The following is a 16054-nucleotide window of genomic DNA, read 5'->3' as shown; positions in this document are numbered from 1 at the left end:
AAACATCTTCATCAGACAGCAGATATTTGTTTGGCCTTGGTAACTACTATACGGTATGTGTACTCGCAGTCAATCGATAGCATACTTTACTGCTATGAAATACTTACTTTCTGCACAATTACTATAAACGTACATTCTTTACATAGTCCTTTAACAGCACTATTTGATGAAAATATTTATGTGCCAACTTTATGACAAATGTCAAAATTTAGATATAAAATTTTGAAGAGCACATAACCAAAATGACTAATATAGATCGGCTAACATCCATCTATATTATATGACGCGGAAATTTACAGAAAAATACATTTCGCCGTGTTTTGTAATTACACACCACTTTCCTATGTAAGTGAGAAGTTTAAAGACTCACATCTTGGTAACTCTCCTAACTGTAGTCCAAACTTTTTCTGATGTTTGACGTACTTTTTTTTTTTGGGGGGGGGGGGGGGGGAGGGAGGCTTGCTTGTGATTGCCTTTTTCGGACTTGGGACAAAACAAGTCCACATAAAGCCCGTCAGATGTCAGAACAATCTCGAACTACAAACTAAGAGCCTGGAGTCTATTGGTTGTCGTCATCTATACCTGTCGTCTTTGTTTCTAGTTTTGACATCAGCCTTATATACTAGAAAACTATACTGTTAATTGTTATTTTTAACTCACCTAGCTCATTTGGGTTACATGAGCTATCACCACTTAAGGTATTTAGAATAAAGTCTCTGAATGATTCTTATAGTATCTTCAATAAAGTTTGTGTATGTGTTTGTCATGTCAAACTGTTAACTTCAAGCAAATTGAGATTTTAAGGAATTTCATTGGTTGTTAGAATTGAATGGACTCTTGGCCTATTTCATTATACAATGTTCCCTAAAAGTACTTAGTAGTACATTATTATAAAAACGCAGGTGGGGATTTTTAAATTGCCATTATTGTTATAAGAACTGCGAAATTAACTGTGGTTACCGGGCTATGATAATAGAGTGAAAATTAGGTTTCACATATTGATCTCGGTCCGAAAATCGTTGTTAAATATATACGACCGACGTCTTTGCAGAACAAATTGAACAATCAATTGGTTCATTAAAAATCATATGAAAGGAAATGATACTAGCCATTTGTAAATAGTGTAATGAAAAATCAATCAAACTGCACGATTGTGTTTGTCGTTTGACTACGTGTGCGGAATAATCGGCAATTTACCATTTTGATTACTAACTGTTATCAACATAATATCTGGCTATGTGTGCATAATGCACGTTCGGCAATCATTTTACGAAGAAATTTATTCAGACACAAACAACGACTCGGACTACATGCCTTCTTTCACATTTGAACGTAGTAGAGAAGAGGTATACATCTTGATTCGAGAACCGATTACATGGGAACGATTTTTCCCACTTTCCTAACAATCCATACAGTCAAGAGAAAGATTTTATGACTCCAATGAGACTCGTCAGAGTTTTAGACGGTCTAGCCAAAAGGTGTCAAAGATTTTTGAACTGTGTTTGATTCTTTGTTCTCATTACGTTCGTAAGCAAATTCTTACAACAATATCGGCAAGTAAACTCAATTTTCGAGACGTCAGAAAAAGAAGTCATTGTGTGGGATTTCTACTTATACATTTTTTTTTAATGTAGATTGCAAAACATACCCTCATGATTGTCAAATTAATATACGATATATGTACATTGTCCAAAAATATAAAATTTATGTGTACGAGCTTTAGAAACAGGACGAAAAGCATGTCGTCAAGCTTTTCTCCTGTTTCGTAGCGAGTACAAATAAATTATATATTTCTGACAATGTACATATATTGTTTTTATCATCCAATTTATACCCGGATCTTGAAGCTTTAGTTGTTTAAATCCAAATAGTTGTCTGATTTTCATGGAAGTTGATATAGTTTATACGCGGACCGCGAAGAGGACCCCAAAATGAACTGTTACGCAAAAAGAAATATTCACAGTACCGCTTGCTCAAGATCGAGCTGGGTAACAGGAGATATTATTGGTATTCAAGTAAATACTGTATTTGTACTATCGTTTTCTAATTGCATTATAAAAGCTGATAAATGTTTTATAAAATCAAAAGATTTGTTTTAATCGACATGCTATTTTTCTGGAAAAGGTTCAGAAAGCTTGTGTGCCGCCGTGCAAGAAAAAAATAATAATGTAGATGTTCAAAACCGAGTCAAATGTGTCCATGGAATGAACGTGTTTACTTATGGGCTTGTGTTTAACCGTTCTACTTCATCTGCATCTGCTTTTAGTTGTTTATTGTATTCTCCATAGATATTTTATAAGATAAGATGTATCCGTCGATTGGAGACGTGGCACTTACGAGTGTTACTATCTCTTGTTTACGTGGTTAATCTCTATAATCAAAGGATATCCATAAGCTTTGTTGTACCGAGATAAAAGGCACTTTTCATACATGAAAACTCCATATCAATCATAGACAACAATACAATATGTTGTCATGGAAACGAAGAGTTATATTCAAAGTGATTCAGTTTGAAGTCTTTTTTAAAGCATAATGTCGTTTGCATTTTTAATGCCCTGTAATCAAGCTGTATTTATTTTACTGGATTAATTGATTTTAGCTCAGACCTGAACTTGACTGTTCGATTTTGTTTACGTTATAGAATTCAAATTTCAATATAATATTATTACTTTTTACGCAGTCATCTCAATGCAAAATACTCAAACCAGGTTACGACTAATCACAAAAAAACGAAAGGCAACAGAATTAAACGGATAGTATTTACTTTGCAAGGTAATAGTCTGTTATTACTATATATATGATAAAAAAAACAGCTACGGATTCGATGCATAAGTGAGAGCATTCTGTTTGAGTTTTATATTTTCCTGTATATTTTCCTGATTTATTCCCCACACTTTCTAAAACCGTAGAAAGCTCTCTTTACACTATATTTTTCTGAAAGACCTGTTCTGTATTTTCTTCTTCCCGTGTAAACTGAATTTATGCGAGACAATTATATACTTTATATTCCGTCCTTAATTTAATGGTAATTCCCCTTTATGCCCATCTTTCGACTGTAATGTGGCCGGCAATGTGTTCAATTTACCAAGAACATGGCACTAATTAGCTTTCAGATGTATAATTATTTATAATAATTATTTTTCTATCATTCTGCTACAGTTTTTCTTTTCATAACCTGATAAAAGCATTTCTTACAGAAGTCGCATTAATTATAACAAATCCCACTGCGGACTGTACCGCTCGACTGTACGTCTAGAGAAGGTCAGTCGTATAACCACGTTCCCATTAGGTTATCAATCGATCGTATAATCATAACTATAAACAAAATTGGCATTTTTAATTTGCTTACATGAGCACATTGGTATGACGGGGACACTTGGGAGTACCAGATTCTCTTATATAAAAGGATTTATGTGTTATATGCGACTGCAGACGCGTGGTTGTTCACAGTTGTGAAAACCAATCGATGGGCCTCACTGGGACTAGTACGAGAAAGGTAATGTACTGGTAGCTTTATCTACATGTATGTCCTGCTCTCTACGCTGTATATCAAGCGCTTGGATATTCATATATTCATTTATATTTTCATAGACTCGCAAGATGGTGTACCAATTTTTTTCTGTGGAGTAACGTACAATCATCGTCCAACCAAACGCAACGTAGTACTTCTCTAATAAAGTATCGTTAAAAAAACAATGTTCAGCAGTTGATCAGCATTTTGGAGTAAACTGTGTCATGTTCTGGAGCATATTATTTTTTGCTAATTTCACGTTCTATCATTTTTTGAATATCAAATTTAGTCGTAAATTTGATTATGCCGCTAATTTGTACGGTATACTGACGTAGACCAAAAACTAAATGTATGTATTAGTCCTAGATATTGAATACATCATTTTGTCACCACATGTGAGAGAAATAACAAAGCAACATGCATGCAAATATTATAACATTATGTTACTATACATTTTTTCGAATGTACTATTTTACGTTTTTTTTAACATGATTTTGAAATAAAAAAGAAGATAAAAGTATATAATTCACCATTTTAGTAGATACATTCTGGTATTTTTGTATTTTTTTCCATAGCCGTGATCCTAAACGATGGATATCCAACCAATGGCGTCAAGTTATTTCCTAAACGATGGATATCCAACCAATGGCGTTAAGTTATATCCTAAACTATGGATATCCAACCAATGGCGTAAAGTTATTTCCTAAACGATGGATATCCAACCAATGGTGTAAAGTTATTTCCTACACGATGGATATCCAACCAATGGCGTAAAGTTATTTCCTAAACGATGGATATCCAAGCAATGGTGTAAAGTTATTTCCTAAACGATGGATATCCAACCAATGGCGTAAAGTTATTACCCAAAAGATGGATATCCAACCAATGGAATAAAGTTATTTCCTAAACGATGGATATCCAACCAATGGCGTAAAGTTATTTCATTTTGGAGTACGATTAATGAAATTACTCGCAATCTTTAAATAACTGAAAGGTTGAATTAGACAAAGGCTCTCCAGATGGTAAGCCTGGAATCCTGGCCCACTCCTCGACCCGAAACACTGACTGTGACTTACTTAAAGTACTGAAAGGGTGAATTAGACAAAGGCCCTCCAGATGGTAAGCCTGGAATCCCGATCCACTCCTCGACCTGAAACACGGACTGTGATTTACTTAAAGTACTGAAAGGGTGAATTAGACAAAGGCCCTCCAGATGGTAAGCCTGGAATCCTGGCACACTCCTCGACGTGAAACACGGACGCGACTTACTTAAAGTACTGAAAGGGTGAATTAAACAAAGGCTCTCCAGATGGTAAGCCTGGAATCCTAGCCCACTCCTCGACGCGAAAATATTTACATGTGAATTATGATTGATCGATCGATTGATTGATTGTTGCTTGCTTAACACATCTTCTGTTAATGACAAGGTGGAAAGGACTATACAAACTATGAATATGATGATAATCTTAAACGGAGGAATCAAAGGATGTATTTTGTTTGTAGGTATGTTCTTTATTTTAGGCAATTCACAACAAAACAATTATTACAGATACATATCATCAGAGCGAATAGTCAAATCCAAGTTACGTCCCAATTTTAAACCACGATAGCAGTAGTTTAGACGTTTTTTTTTATATGTATTGTTTTATTTTAGTTAAACATTTAAGTTGAATTGTATCTTTTTTTCTTCTTTTTTGTTGTTGTTAATTCTCGAGAATTTATGGTGACCGTCATGCTGTAAATTTCACACCAATCCTCCTAGTATTTATCTACTGTTAACGGCTAATTAATATTAATTTTTATTAATAATAATATTAATTTTCCATGGAACAATATCATTTATTATGTACAAATATGACGAAAACTGGTTAATTACCAGTAATAAATTCAGTCCATTGTCATTCCATCGACGTAAGATATGGATTATATATAATGGATTAACCAATATAAACAGAATAAATTTAATATTATTGACGACTTGTAAATGAACTGACCACATGGCCAAACCAGATCAGATTCCCAATTGAGTAATTCCACATCACTTGTATAGATAAAAAGTCACTTATGGACCAACTATCACCACTTGTTTTCAATGAAATCAACTGAAGCTCGACTCAAGAGTACCAAAAATTAGGCGTATTTGTATAATTCTATCTTTGAGACATATTATTTCATTTTAAAATTAGCTGCATACAGTTTCAGTAATTTCATATTTTGAGTCGATTGATTTTCAAAGAAAACATTGACTATTCGATTAAGCTCGGTGAACTGATAAGGACTAATTTTTGTTTCGCTGTTGAAAACTATGATTATTGCCAAAACTCTCCTCCGCCCATTGTTTGACTTAATCCCCTGCAGAGGCCATTATTATAATTTTAAAGAATGGATGATGCTCATGATAACTTTTTTTTAAAGTAAATTGTCCATTCTATATCAAAGCATGACAAAATGGGTGTAAAGGAACTAGATGCCCCAAGGAGCCTGAATCGTTCACCTGTCAATTTTGCATAAAAGTAATACAATGCAATGAAATATTTCAAATAGTTTGAAGCAAAAAGGCAAAAAAATGTCATATCTTCCTTCAAGCGCAGTAACTCCTAGAAGGGTTCAGTAATGTTGACTGAATTGTATATCTAGTCCTGCAGATCATTTTGTTTATTACAGTTTCTATCTATCTGATATAGTTTCCGCAAAAAACTCCACAAAATGGAAGAAAATAGTCTTTCAATGGTAATAACTCCTTTAAGGAGTCAACTGACAATTACCGCCATATTGTTTAATAGTAGATCTTGATTTGCTAGTAATTTTTCTAGTTACAATTTATCTCTATTATACTTTCTACAAGAAAAACAACAAATTTCTGGTAAAAGTGTCTTCCAGGGGGAAATAACTCCTCTAAGGGGTCGCTTGTGAATTACGGCTACGTTGAATTTTTTTGTAGATCTTGTCCTGCTAATTATTTTTTATTTACATTTTTTATTCATCTGCTGTAGTTTCTGCAAAAAGCTCAAAAATGAGTAATAAATCGTCTTTCAGGGACAATAACTCCTATAAGGTGACAGTCATATCTAAACAATCAAAGGTAAATTAATTAAAATATCACATGTCGTTTTCCATATCGTTCCCGATATCAGCTTCAAGGCTAGACCGATCTGTCTCGAGCTTATACACCGACTATACAAAGCAGTCTCACGTTAATACGCTGGCTATATACATTGTAGTCTCAAGTTAATACACTGACTAGACATAGCAGTTTTGGACTGGTACGCTGGCTAGACATAGCAGACTCGGGCTTATACAATCACAATAGACATAGCAGACTCGGGCAAATACCATGAAAAGACATAGTATCTCGGACTTATACTTTGGCTGAACATAGCAGCCTTGGGCTATACCATGGCTAGATAAAGCAATCTTTGCCGTATATCATGGCTATATAGACCAATAATCTCGGGCTTATACCATGGCTAGACATAACAGTTTTTGGTGTATACTATAGCTTTATATAGAAGTTTCGGGCTTATCCGCAGGCTAGACATAGTAGTCTCTGATATATATAAATTATTCTAAAATTTTATCAACACTGAAATTAGATCTTTGAATATTGTTTTTATCGGTATAGATATTGATTTTGTTATCAGGAAATTAAGACCAACCTAAATACTATTATACACATATGTTCATTCCTGGTTCTACAATCTGTCGATGCCTATACTTTGGCATCAACAACGTCATGTTTTTCTCTGAATGTTAACGCCTCTTTACATGCACTAAATCCATGGGATGTTGGATGTGTACTGATTGATATTTAAGTCTACGATACATCATTTTTTATTAGTTGTAGTTGTTATTTGCTTTGAACTAGCTTTCAGTAACTGCGAGTACTCTCAGATCTTTACTTTTGAGTCTTTAGTGTTTTTGTTAGGGTTTTACAGTAATTCAGTGGTTGCCGTTTGTTGCTGTATATCATATTCGTTTTTCGTTTATTGTTTTGTACATAAATCAGACCGTTAGTTTTCTCGTTTGAATTATTTTACATTTGTCATTTCGGGGCCTTTTAAAGCTAACTTTGCGGTATGGTTATTGAATACCACATCTTCTTATTTTCATATATAGATATATATAGGTGAATGTGAAATTTAAAATCAAAGTTATTCATAAAACTGTATTCAATTGTGGACAGTGTCCAAAACGTTGTAAAACTGATAAAGTAATGGCATAGCATGGAATCTTTTACCTTGATTAATGAAGTTTTTTCATGTTTTTGCTGAGAACATTTGGGAAATAATTTGGGACCAGGACATTGCTAATCGGTTTTTTAATATTTTTTTATAATTTAATTCTAAAAGATTCCGACCGAAGGATCTAAAGGCGGAGCTGAATAATTTTAATTTTCCACAACGATATTAGATCTTTTTTCATTCATAAACTTTTCTTGTTATCTAAAACAAATTGATCAGTTCGAATTCGATAATATTTCTTAGCAACAATGTATCAATTATTATATTTATCAAGCTTGCACGTGCTGCGGTTGCTATTAACCTTTCATTGATGTAAGTTTATCTGCGCTCATTTAATCAGTGATTGTGTTTGTTTATTTATATGTACATTATTATGCCAAACTTAATTAGCACCGACACATCTGTGGGTTCTTGCTTACAACTAAGATTATGATATTAATCACAAATGACAAATGAGTATTTAGCATTAGATATCTTTGATTATTTGATTTAAAGATATCAACTGAGGAAATTTTACATTTAAATTGACACTACATAGAAATATAATACATCGGGTTTATTCTTATAATTTATCATAAAGAATATTACTGTTATTTTCTTCTCTTTTTTTTTGGGGGGGGGGGGGGGGGGGGTGATATTAGCGGATGTAACATATTGCAGTTAAACGATGTTATTTTGCCGTAATAAATTAGTGTGGTATGGAAAAAAAGTTTACAAATTACAAAAGGGACAATCACAATCTATTAGTAGAAAAATAACAGATCAGTACTATGGCTGAACAAGACAAACACACAAACCATTATGCAGAAAACTAAGCACTGACCAACACAAATCCAACTAGGATTTGACTTCAAAGCACAAATGGTACCAATCGTGTTGAGCATGAGTAATACGTAAATATCTGGTAAAAGTCGCGATTGAAAGTTTGTAGAATTAATAACACCATAGTTTGTATGCTATTTAAAAGAGCAAGTCACAAATCTAACTCATGGCTAATGATTTTCTGTGCTGTTGAAAACTATATTACGATTGATGTAATTATGATAATTAGAATTTTATATTAAATAATGGGATAAAATTACATTTTTCCCCAGTGAACAAAGAGCATTGAGGTAATTACAAACAATTTGACAAAAATAAATTTCTGTTATCATTAAATTTGTCTGTGTCGCTTGTTTGTCTCTGTGTTGTTATTGATACAAAAGACATTTCTGCTAGTCGAATATTAAATAATGACTGAAAGAAAAACCGAAAAAAAAAAATAAAAAAAAAATGGTATAAATCTGCATTAACCGATTTTTTTATCTGACATAAAAACTTTTGTCTTACGACGACACACATTCGTTCGAATATTTCACAAACCGATTGCATCTGTCTCAAGGCATTGTCATAGCAGAAAATAACATGATTGGTGGTGATTGGTCAATTTTCGGGATTTCCGAGAGAGTGGCCATATCAACGTGGAAGTTGAAAAAGTAATTATTAGGGAACATTTTTTCTATGTATAGCCTAGTGCTCCTAATATTTACAGATTTTGATTTTAAATACTATACCACTTTTCCATTTTTACCTTCAGCATATAAGAGCATAATGATAAGGTGCCAAATTGACAGAACTTTACTTAAGGGTGTACTTAGATGAGGTTTTGGAATTTGTGTTAAATGTTCGGACTCCTCGGTTTTTTTCCATACAAAATAAGGTAAAATATTTTGCCCCATAACACCTATTTATCTTTTAACATAAGAATTAATAGCTCATAAAAGGTCATTTGACAAAATTTTAGCAGATTCTTGATTTTCTTTCTTCTGATTTGAGACCCAAATAATACCAATGCAAATATAAGGTAAAAGTCAGAGTCAGCCTTTTCCCGCCATATTTCATAAATCAAATATCTCGAAAAGGAGCTCCATGACCTATCAATATTTTTAGCTTATTTTGATCCTTAAGTAATACTCTTCCATCTAAAAGTATCAATTTTGAATTCTTGATTTATTTAATTTTACCTTAGATCACCTAAGTACATCCTTAAGACGTGTTGTTGACCCAAACCAACCCTATCTGCCTGACGTAACCACGTCACTACGGTGTATAAAATGGGAAACAATCTTGGAACTTCCGTAAAACAGAAGGAATTTCAATACTCTCACATCATTATTTCTGTTCTAGATTATTTTTGACATTATGTTACTAAGACCAACATAGCACTTGAGATCAGTCAAAATATGACCGGTCTTTTTTAATCTACCTCCTGGACGTAAAATTCTGATTAAAATCGAAAATAAGATTGCCCTAAGAACATAAAAACAAATTACAAACATATCACAAATGCATCGAACTGACAGGAACCAAACTGGCATGTTAATCATCTCAATCTTAAGTTATGCTACTTTGTGTGCATTTCTTGTGTGAATATTTCAATATTGACAATAGCAATTAATGATTAAACAAAAAAGATGTATACCACAAGAAAATAACCGCCCACACCAAAACTTGGCAGAAATCTACAGTTTTGTAGATAACGAGAGATTATGGCTAAAACAGATGTATTGCTTCTTATCGTAACATAATTATCCTTGATGAGCATAAATTAAAGACAAAAATCACGATAATTGTAGTCATCTTTGGGAGAGAGCTATTATTCTATAAAGCACAGACAGGATATCCATAGAGATGACTGAATTCCAAAACTAACTGCCAGAATATTATACATAATAGATGTATATATCACGAATATCATGATTTGTACTTGTAATTAACAAGAAAATCTAAGATATAAAAACGTCATTTATTATGTATTACATCATCTGTCATATAGTGTGTAAAGCAATGTACCATACACGAAGTACGCTACATACTTCACATTGCTGAGTCATATTTAGAGCAATGGAATTATTTTTCTTAGCAGTGATTTTTTTTATTTATAATAAAAATAATACACTACTTGAATGGTTGACTGACGACAGATGTAAAATCACACATAATTTTGTGCTTGTGATGAAAACTTCGATGCATGCAATTTAAAAAATGTGTGGAATGAATATAAAAAAGTGCAGACGATATTTGAAATATAAAAACTGCTAAATGGGATAAAAAACATAGGTACTTACACGTGCAGCCATAGAAGTTGTAGGTTTTTCCAAAAGATCCCATATTTTTTGTCTCCATGCAGCACACTTTCCAGTTCCAAAGTCTTCTTCATCTCTTTGTCTTAAACTCTCAGCTTCCTTTCTAATTTCCTCGTAAACATGTTCTTTCCTTTGATAATATTTATGTTGACAACAAGACTCTAAGTACAGTTCATCTATTCCCCAGTATTCTAAATCCTCACTGAAAGACAATACACACATTTCTTCCACTAGATGTAATTTTCCTGTTCTATAAAAATTTAAAATAGAAGCAAACGACCTTGGATGTCGATCAAAGAAATATTCATTATGAACTATTGAATAATCATCGCAGATTTCCATCAAACTTTCATGTGTATTACACAATTTCAATTTGCCAAGTCGTGTATGAGGCATTCTATCCAATGTTCTCCATAAAACTTCATGTTTAACACCACCGACATTTAACACAACACGTTTGGACATTTCCTTACTCCTTACAATAGCATTAGGGTCCGGGGGTCCGCTTTCTGTATATGGATAATATGCCCCTGTACCAGCTTCTCCTGGCACCCCCATATCCACAGAAATCTGCATCGATGTGATTGAGTTATTCGGTGGTAAAGCAGACGTTGATAATGAATTTGGATTGGGTATTATTTTCACTTCTGGTTTTGATGTATCCCGCTGCCGTCGAGCTTGGTATTTGTTTGTGTTTACAGAACAACCCTGTGGCTCAAATGCAATAGAATCTCTTTTACATTTAGAATCGTAGTGTAACGAGGCGCTTCTTGATGATAGATTGCTTGTTCCGTCTGATTCACGCCCTTGTCCTGAGCTGGAAAATAATCACGTCTTTGTTAATTATTTTTACATCGTTATTCCCAGAAATAATCAAGTATTAACTATAACGTACATTGCATGCAAAGAAATCAAATATACACGATGTTATTGACCGCTTGCACGCATAATCAGATCCAACATAAATGTAAAATGTACACTGGGACAGCATATATATTCCATCTTTATACGACTAGAAACACAAATTAAATGCACGTTTTATACGGAACCTGCTTGTAAATGGATTATTTTGCCACTCCGTTCAATGTTAACTAATACAGATAAACTAAATAGATTACCGCATAACAAACCACCGATAGTAAGCAATAAAAAATCACACAACAAACCACCAATAGTAAGTTATAAAAAATCAAATAACAAACCACCGATAGTAAGTTATAAAAAATCTAACATTGATTTCTCTTCAGCAGAAAATGGATGGACTTTAAGAAGTCGCAAAGCAGATAAATTACAGTTCTGTGAGCAAACGGAGTGTATAGGTTTATCAATTTATTTGGTTTGAATTTTTCAGTTATTGTAAAAGAATGTATTCAATATACTTCAACTGGTTTTACAGTCAATTAACAAATATACAGCAAAGTCTTTAAGTAAAATAGGCTTAATAATCAAAATTATAATTCACGTTCAGCTGATGGCAAACTGTTACATCTTCCAAAGCCATTTTTTTTTCAACAAGACATATATGTATACTGGATCTCAAATATGGAACAGTCTACCAAATTGAGATATAGATTTGTAAGACTCTTGCATATTGTAAAGAAATATGTTTTCATGAAAAAAGTATATTGATATGTCAATTTCGTCAATATTATATAATATTGTATATGTGCAAGTAGATATAATATTTTATGTCCTTCTCTAATTTGCAATTATATTTTACGACCCCCTAGAAGATATGCTGTAACTGATGAGGCTATCTTCTTTAACTACAGATAATTTATTTATTGATTTATTGTTTAGGACTAGCGCAAATGACTTATATCAAGGGATAAGATTTTTGGCTCTGCAGTGCACTTTCCCACCCAAAATTTAAAGTAGTCATCTTGCTTATTTCAATACTTTGGTTTTGAGAATTAAAAAAAAATATGAAAATCGTTTCAATGAAACTGAGCCACTCGTCATTATGCAAACAACAACCAACCAATCAGCTAACGAAATTGATCCATTTTGCATTATGCAAACAACAATCAATCAATCAATCAATTAAAGAAATTGAGCCACTTTGCATTATGCAAACAACAATCAATCATTCAGCAAGAGGACACTACAGTGATACTGTATGATAGTATCAAACCGATTTCCGTACAACACGTGTTGATGTAATCTTACACCAAATACAAACCCAACCGTAAACGATTCGAAATATTCTAAAAATAACACTGTATCGGGCAAAGTAAACTATGAACAATGTGATGATAAGGTTAGACAACATAGAATTTCAAGGTAAGGGAAGCAACAAAACGACCACTTCTGATCTAGGGACGTTGCAACACAACCCCCGTTCATGGTAGGGAGACAATAACACGATTACTTCTGATCTAAGGACGTTACAACATAATCCGCGTTCATGGTAAGGGAGACAATTAAACGATTACTTCTGAACTAAGGACGTTACAACATAACATGTGATCATGGTAGGGAGACCATCAAACGATTACTTCTGATCTAAGGACGTTACAACATAACATGTGATCATGGTGGGGAGACAATTAAACGATTACTTCTGATCTAAGGACGTTACAACATAACCTGCGATCATGGAAGGGAGACAATTAAACGATTACTTCTGATCTAAGGACGTTACAACATAACCTGCGATCATGGAAGGGAGACAATTAAACGATTACTTCCGATTTAAGGACATTACAACATAACCTGCGATCATGGTGGGGAGATAATTAAACGATTACTTCTGATCTAAGGACGTTACAACATAACCTGCGATCATGGTAGGGAGACAATTCAACGATTACTTCTGATCTAAGGACGTTACAACATAACCTGCAATCATGGTAGGGAGACAATCAAACGATTACTACTGATCTAAGGCCGTTACAACATAACTACCGTTCATGGTAAGGGAGATAATTAAACGATTACTTCTGATCTAAGGACGTTGCAACATAACCCGCGATCATGGTAAGGGAAACAATTAAACGATTACTTCTGATCTAAGGACGTTACAACATAACTACCGTTCATGGTAAGGGAGACAATTAAACGATTACTTCGGATCTAAGAACGTTGCAACATAACCCGCGTTCATGGCAAGGGATACAATTAAACGATTACTTCTGATCTAAGGACGTAACAACATAACTACCGTTCATGTTAAGGGAGACAATTAAACGATTACTTCTGATCTAAGGACGTTGCAACATAACCCGCGATCATGGTAAGGGAAACAATAAAACGATTACTTCTGATCTAAGGACGTTACAACATAACTACCGTTCATGGTAAGGGAGACAATTAAATGATTACTTCTGATCTAAGGACGTTACAACATAACTACCGTTCATGGTAAGGGAGACAATTAAGCAATTACTTCCGTTCATGGTAATGGAGACAATTAAACAATTACTTCTGATCTAAGGAAGTTGCAACATAACCCGCGATCATGATAAAGGAGACAATTAAACTATTACTTTTGATCTAAGGACGTTACAAATAACAAACCCCTCTCATATATATATGCTATCCAAGAGATATTTGTTTATTATTAACATGCTGAAAATTAGTTCCTGTAACGTCTGCTTACCGTTTACGTTTCTCTCTCACTGAAAGCCACTCACTACTATTTGATGTTAAATTGAATTCGTATTTTAGTTTTAAATTTGTTTTTTTGTTCTAAAAGACAAACGGATTAGACACTAGTTTTGTAACTTAGTAACTTCTTCTCCAATACATATATGAATGTACACATGCATGAACATATTTTGTGTCGTTGCCGTTTTGAAATATTATACTGTTGTTCAAGGCAATGTATATGTACAAGCACAATGAAAAACACCAACGCCGTTTAATTGTGTTTATTTTGTTATAAAACAATACTTGAAACTCTAACCTTTATATCATATTGCAAAATTATGTTTTAAAGGGCAATAAGATATACTGTTTAACAACAATCAAAGGGTGAAAAAAATGACCTTCGTTTCTTTTTTTTTCACAAACGGTTTTCTGTAATATTCTGGACTATATGAACTGCGACTGCATGGTTTAGATAATATAATATTTAACTTAGTATAAATACTAAATAAAGCAAAGGGATAATTTCATTAAAAAATTCTTTTCAGTAACTGAATGTCATCTTCCTATTCAATTGTTAGTTGTAATTTAGTTAGAGTTTAATTAAACAAAGCGAGCCTAATAAGGATAATACCGGAATAATTAATTTTAGATACCTGCAGAGTCCAGTAAAAGCCGTTACTTCGCGAACTGAAATTCAATATCAGCACTGTGTGATGATGTTATTACTTATAATTGTAATACACACGATTTATCGATTGTATCAACAAGGAAAACCGAGAATTAAACTATTTAAAGGAAAATCAATTTCATATGATATTTATTGTAAATAGAAATGTATCCGCTAACTTGTATTTGCTAATTTCTGCAAAATAAGGATGGCATAAATCAGAAAATTTAATCGTAGATTACAGTACAGGTCAATGGATTTATCGACTTTTTACACTACTGGTTGATGATGGTCGTAACGAATAACTTCCTCGCTATCTGAAGATGGATTGAAAAAAGTGGCAAAACGAATACTAAACGACAGTTGTGAATATTCATAAAGATCGTATGTCGGACTTTCTAGTAGCTCCTATTCTCAATGAAAAATGCCTAACATGATTTCTCTAGGGACTATTTGTTTAAAATAATGTCAGATTTGACTTTTAGAAATATTACTATAGGGCCTAGATTCTAATTATAACTAAATGAAATCTATTTCGTTAAAAGAACTTGTGTATCATTAGGGAACTGCTATAACTTCCCCCTCATAAGCGCCATTCTTATTGGCCGACATGGAATTAGAAAAAAAAAATACCGACAATTCTTCTGAAAAACAACAATGTGTAATATAATTTACAGTATCTTGTTTCTAGAAACGTTTTAAAGGTGTTGTATGCACGAATTTGGGTAAATGGCAAATTGAAAAAAAGACACTATGTTCTTTGACTTTTTTCGCTTATGTTTTCAAGAAAGAAGATTCTATAAAATGGTTCTCTGGGGAAAATAAAGCGTTCCTTTCAAAAACGGATGACCGTGTTTAGCTGTACTTTGTATCAAGCAATTTTCAAATGACGTTCTAGCTTTTTTCCCTCCATATATTT

At 33.3% G+C, this 16054-nt stretch overlaps 1 protein-coding gene across 2 annotated transcripts in view; it reads right to left on the bottom strand.

The window, feature by feature from the left end:
* LOC127711653 (potassium voltage-gated channel protein Shab-like) overlaps positions 1-16054 on the bottom strand; it is a 133121-nt gene that overhangs the window by 23474 nt on the left and 93593 nt on the right. For both annotated transcript variants that reach the window (XM_052217780.1, XM_052217773.1), the window contains exon 3: positions 10860-11694. In XM_052217780.1, coding sequence (XP_052073740.1) covers positions 10860-11694 — 835 coding nt within the window. The remainder of the gene's footprint in view (positions 1-10859; positions 11695-16054) is intronic.

Source organism: Mytilus californianus, unplaced genomic scaffold, assembly GCF_021869535.1.
Source record: "Mytilus californianus isolate M0D057914Y unplaced genomic scaffold, xbMytCali1.0.p SCAF_1, whole genome shotgun sequence".
NCBI classification, from domain to species: Eukaryota; Metazoa; Mollusca; class Bivalvia; order Mytilida; family Mytilidae; genus Mytilus; species Mytilus californianus.
The sequence above is the reverse complement of the archived record's forward strand: the minus strand, read 5'-3'. Positions and strand labels throughout refer to the sequence as shown.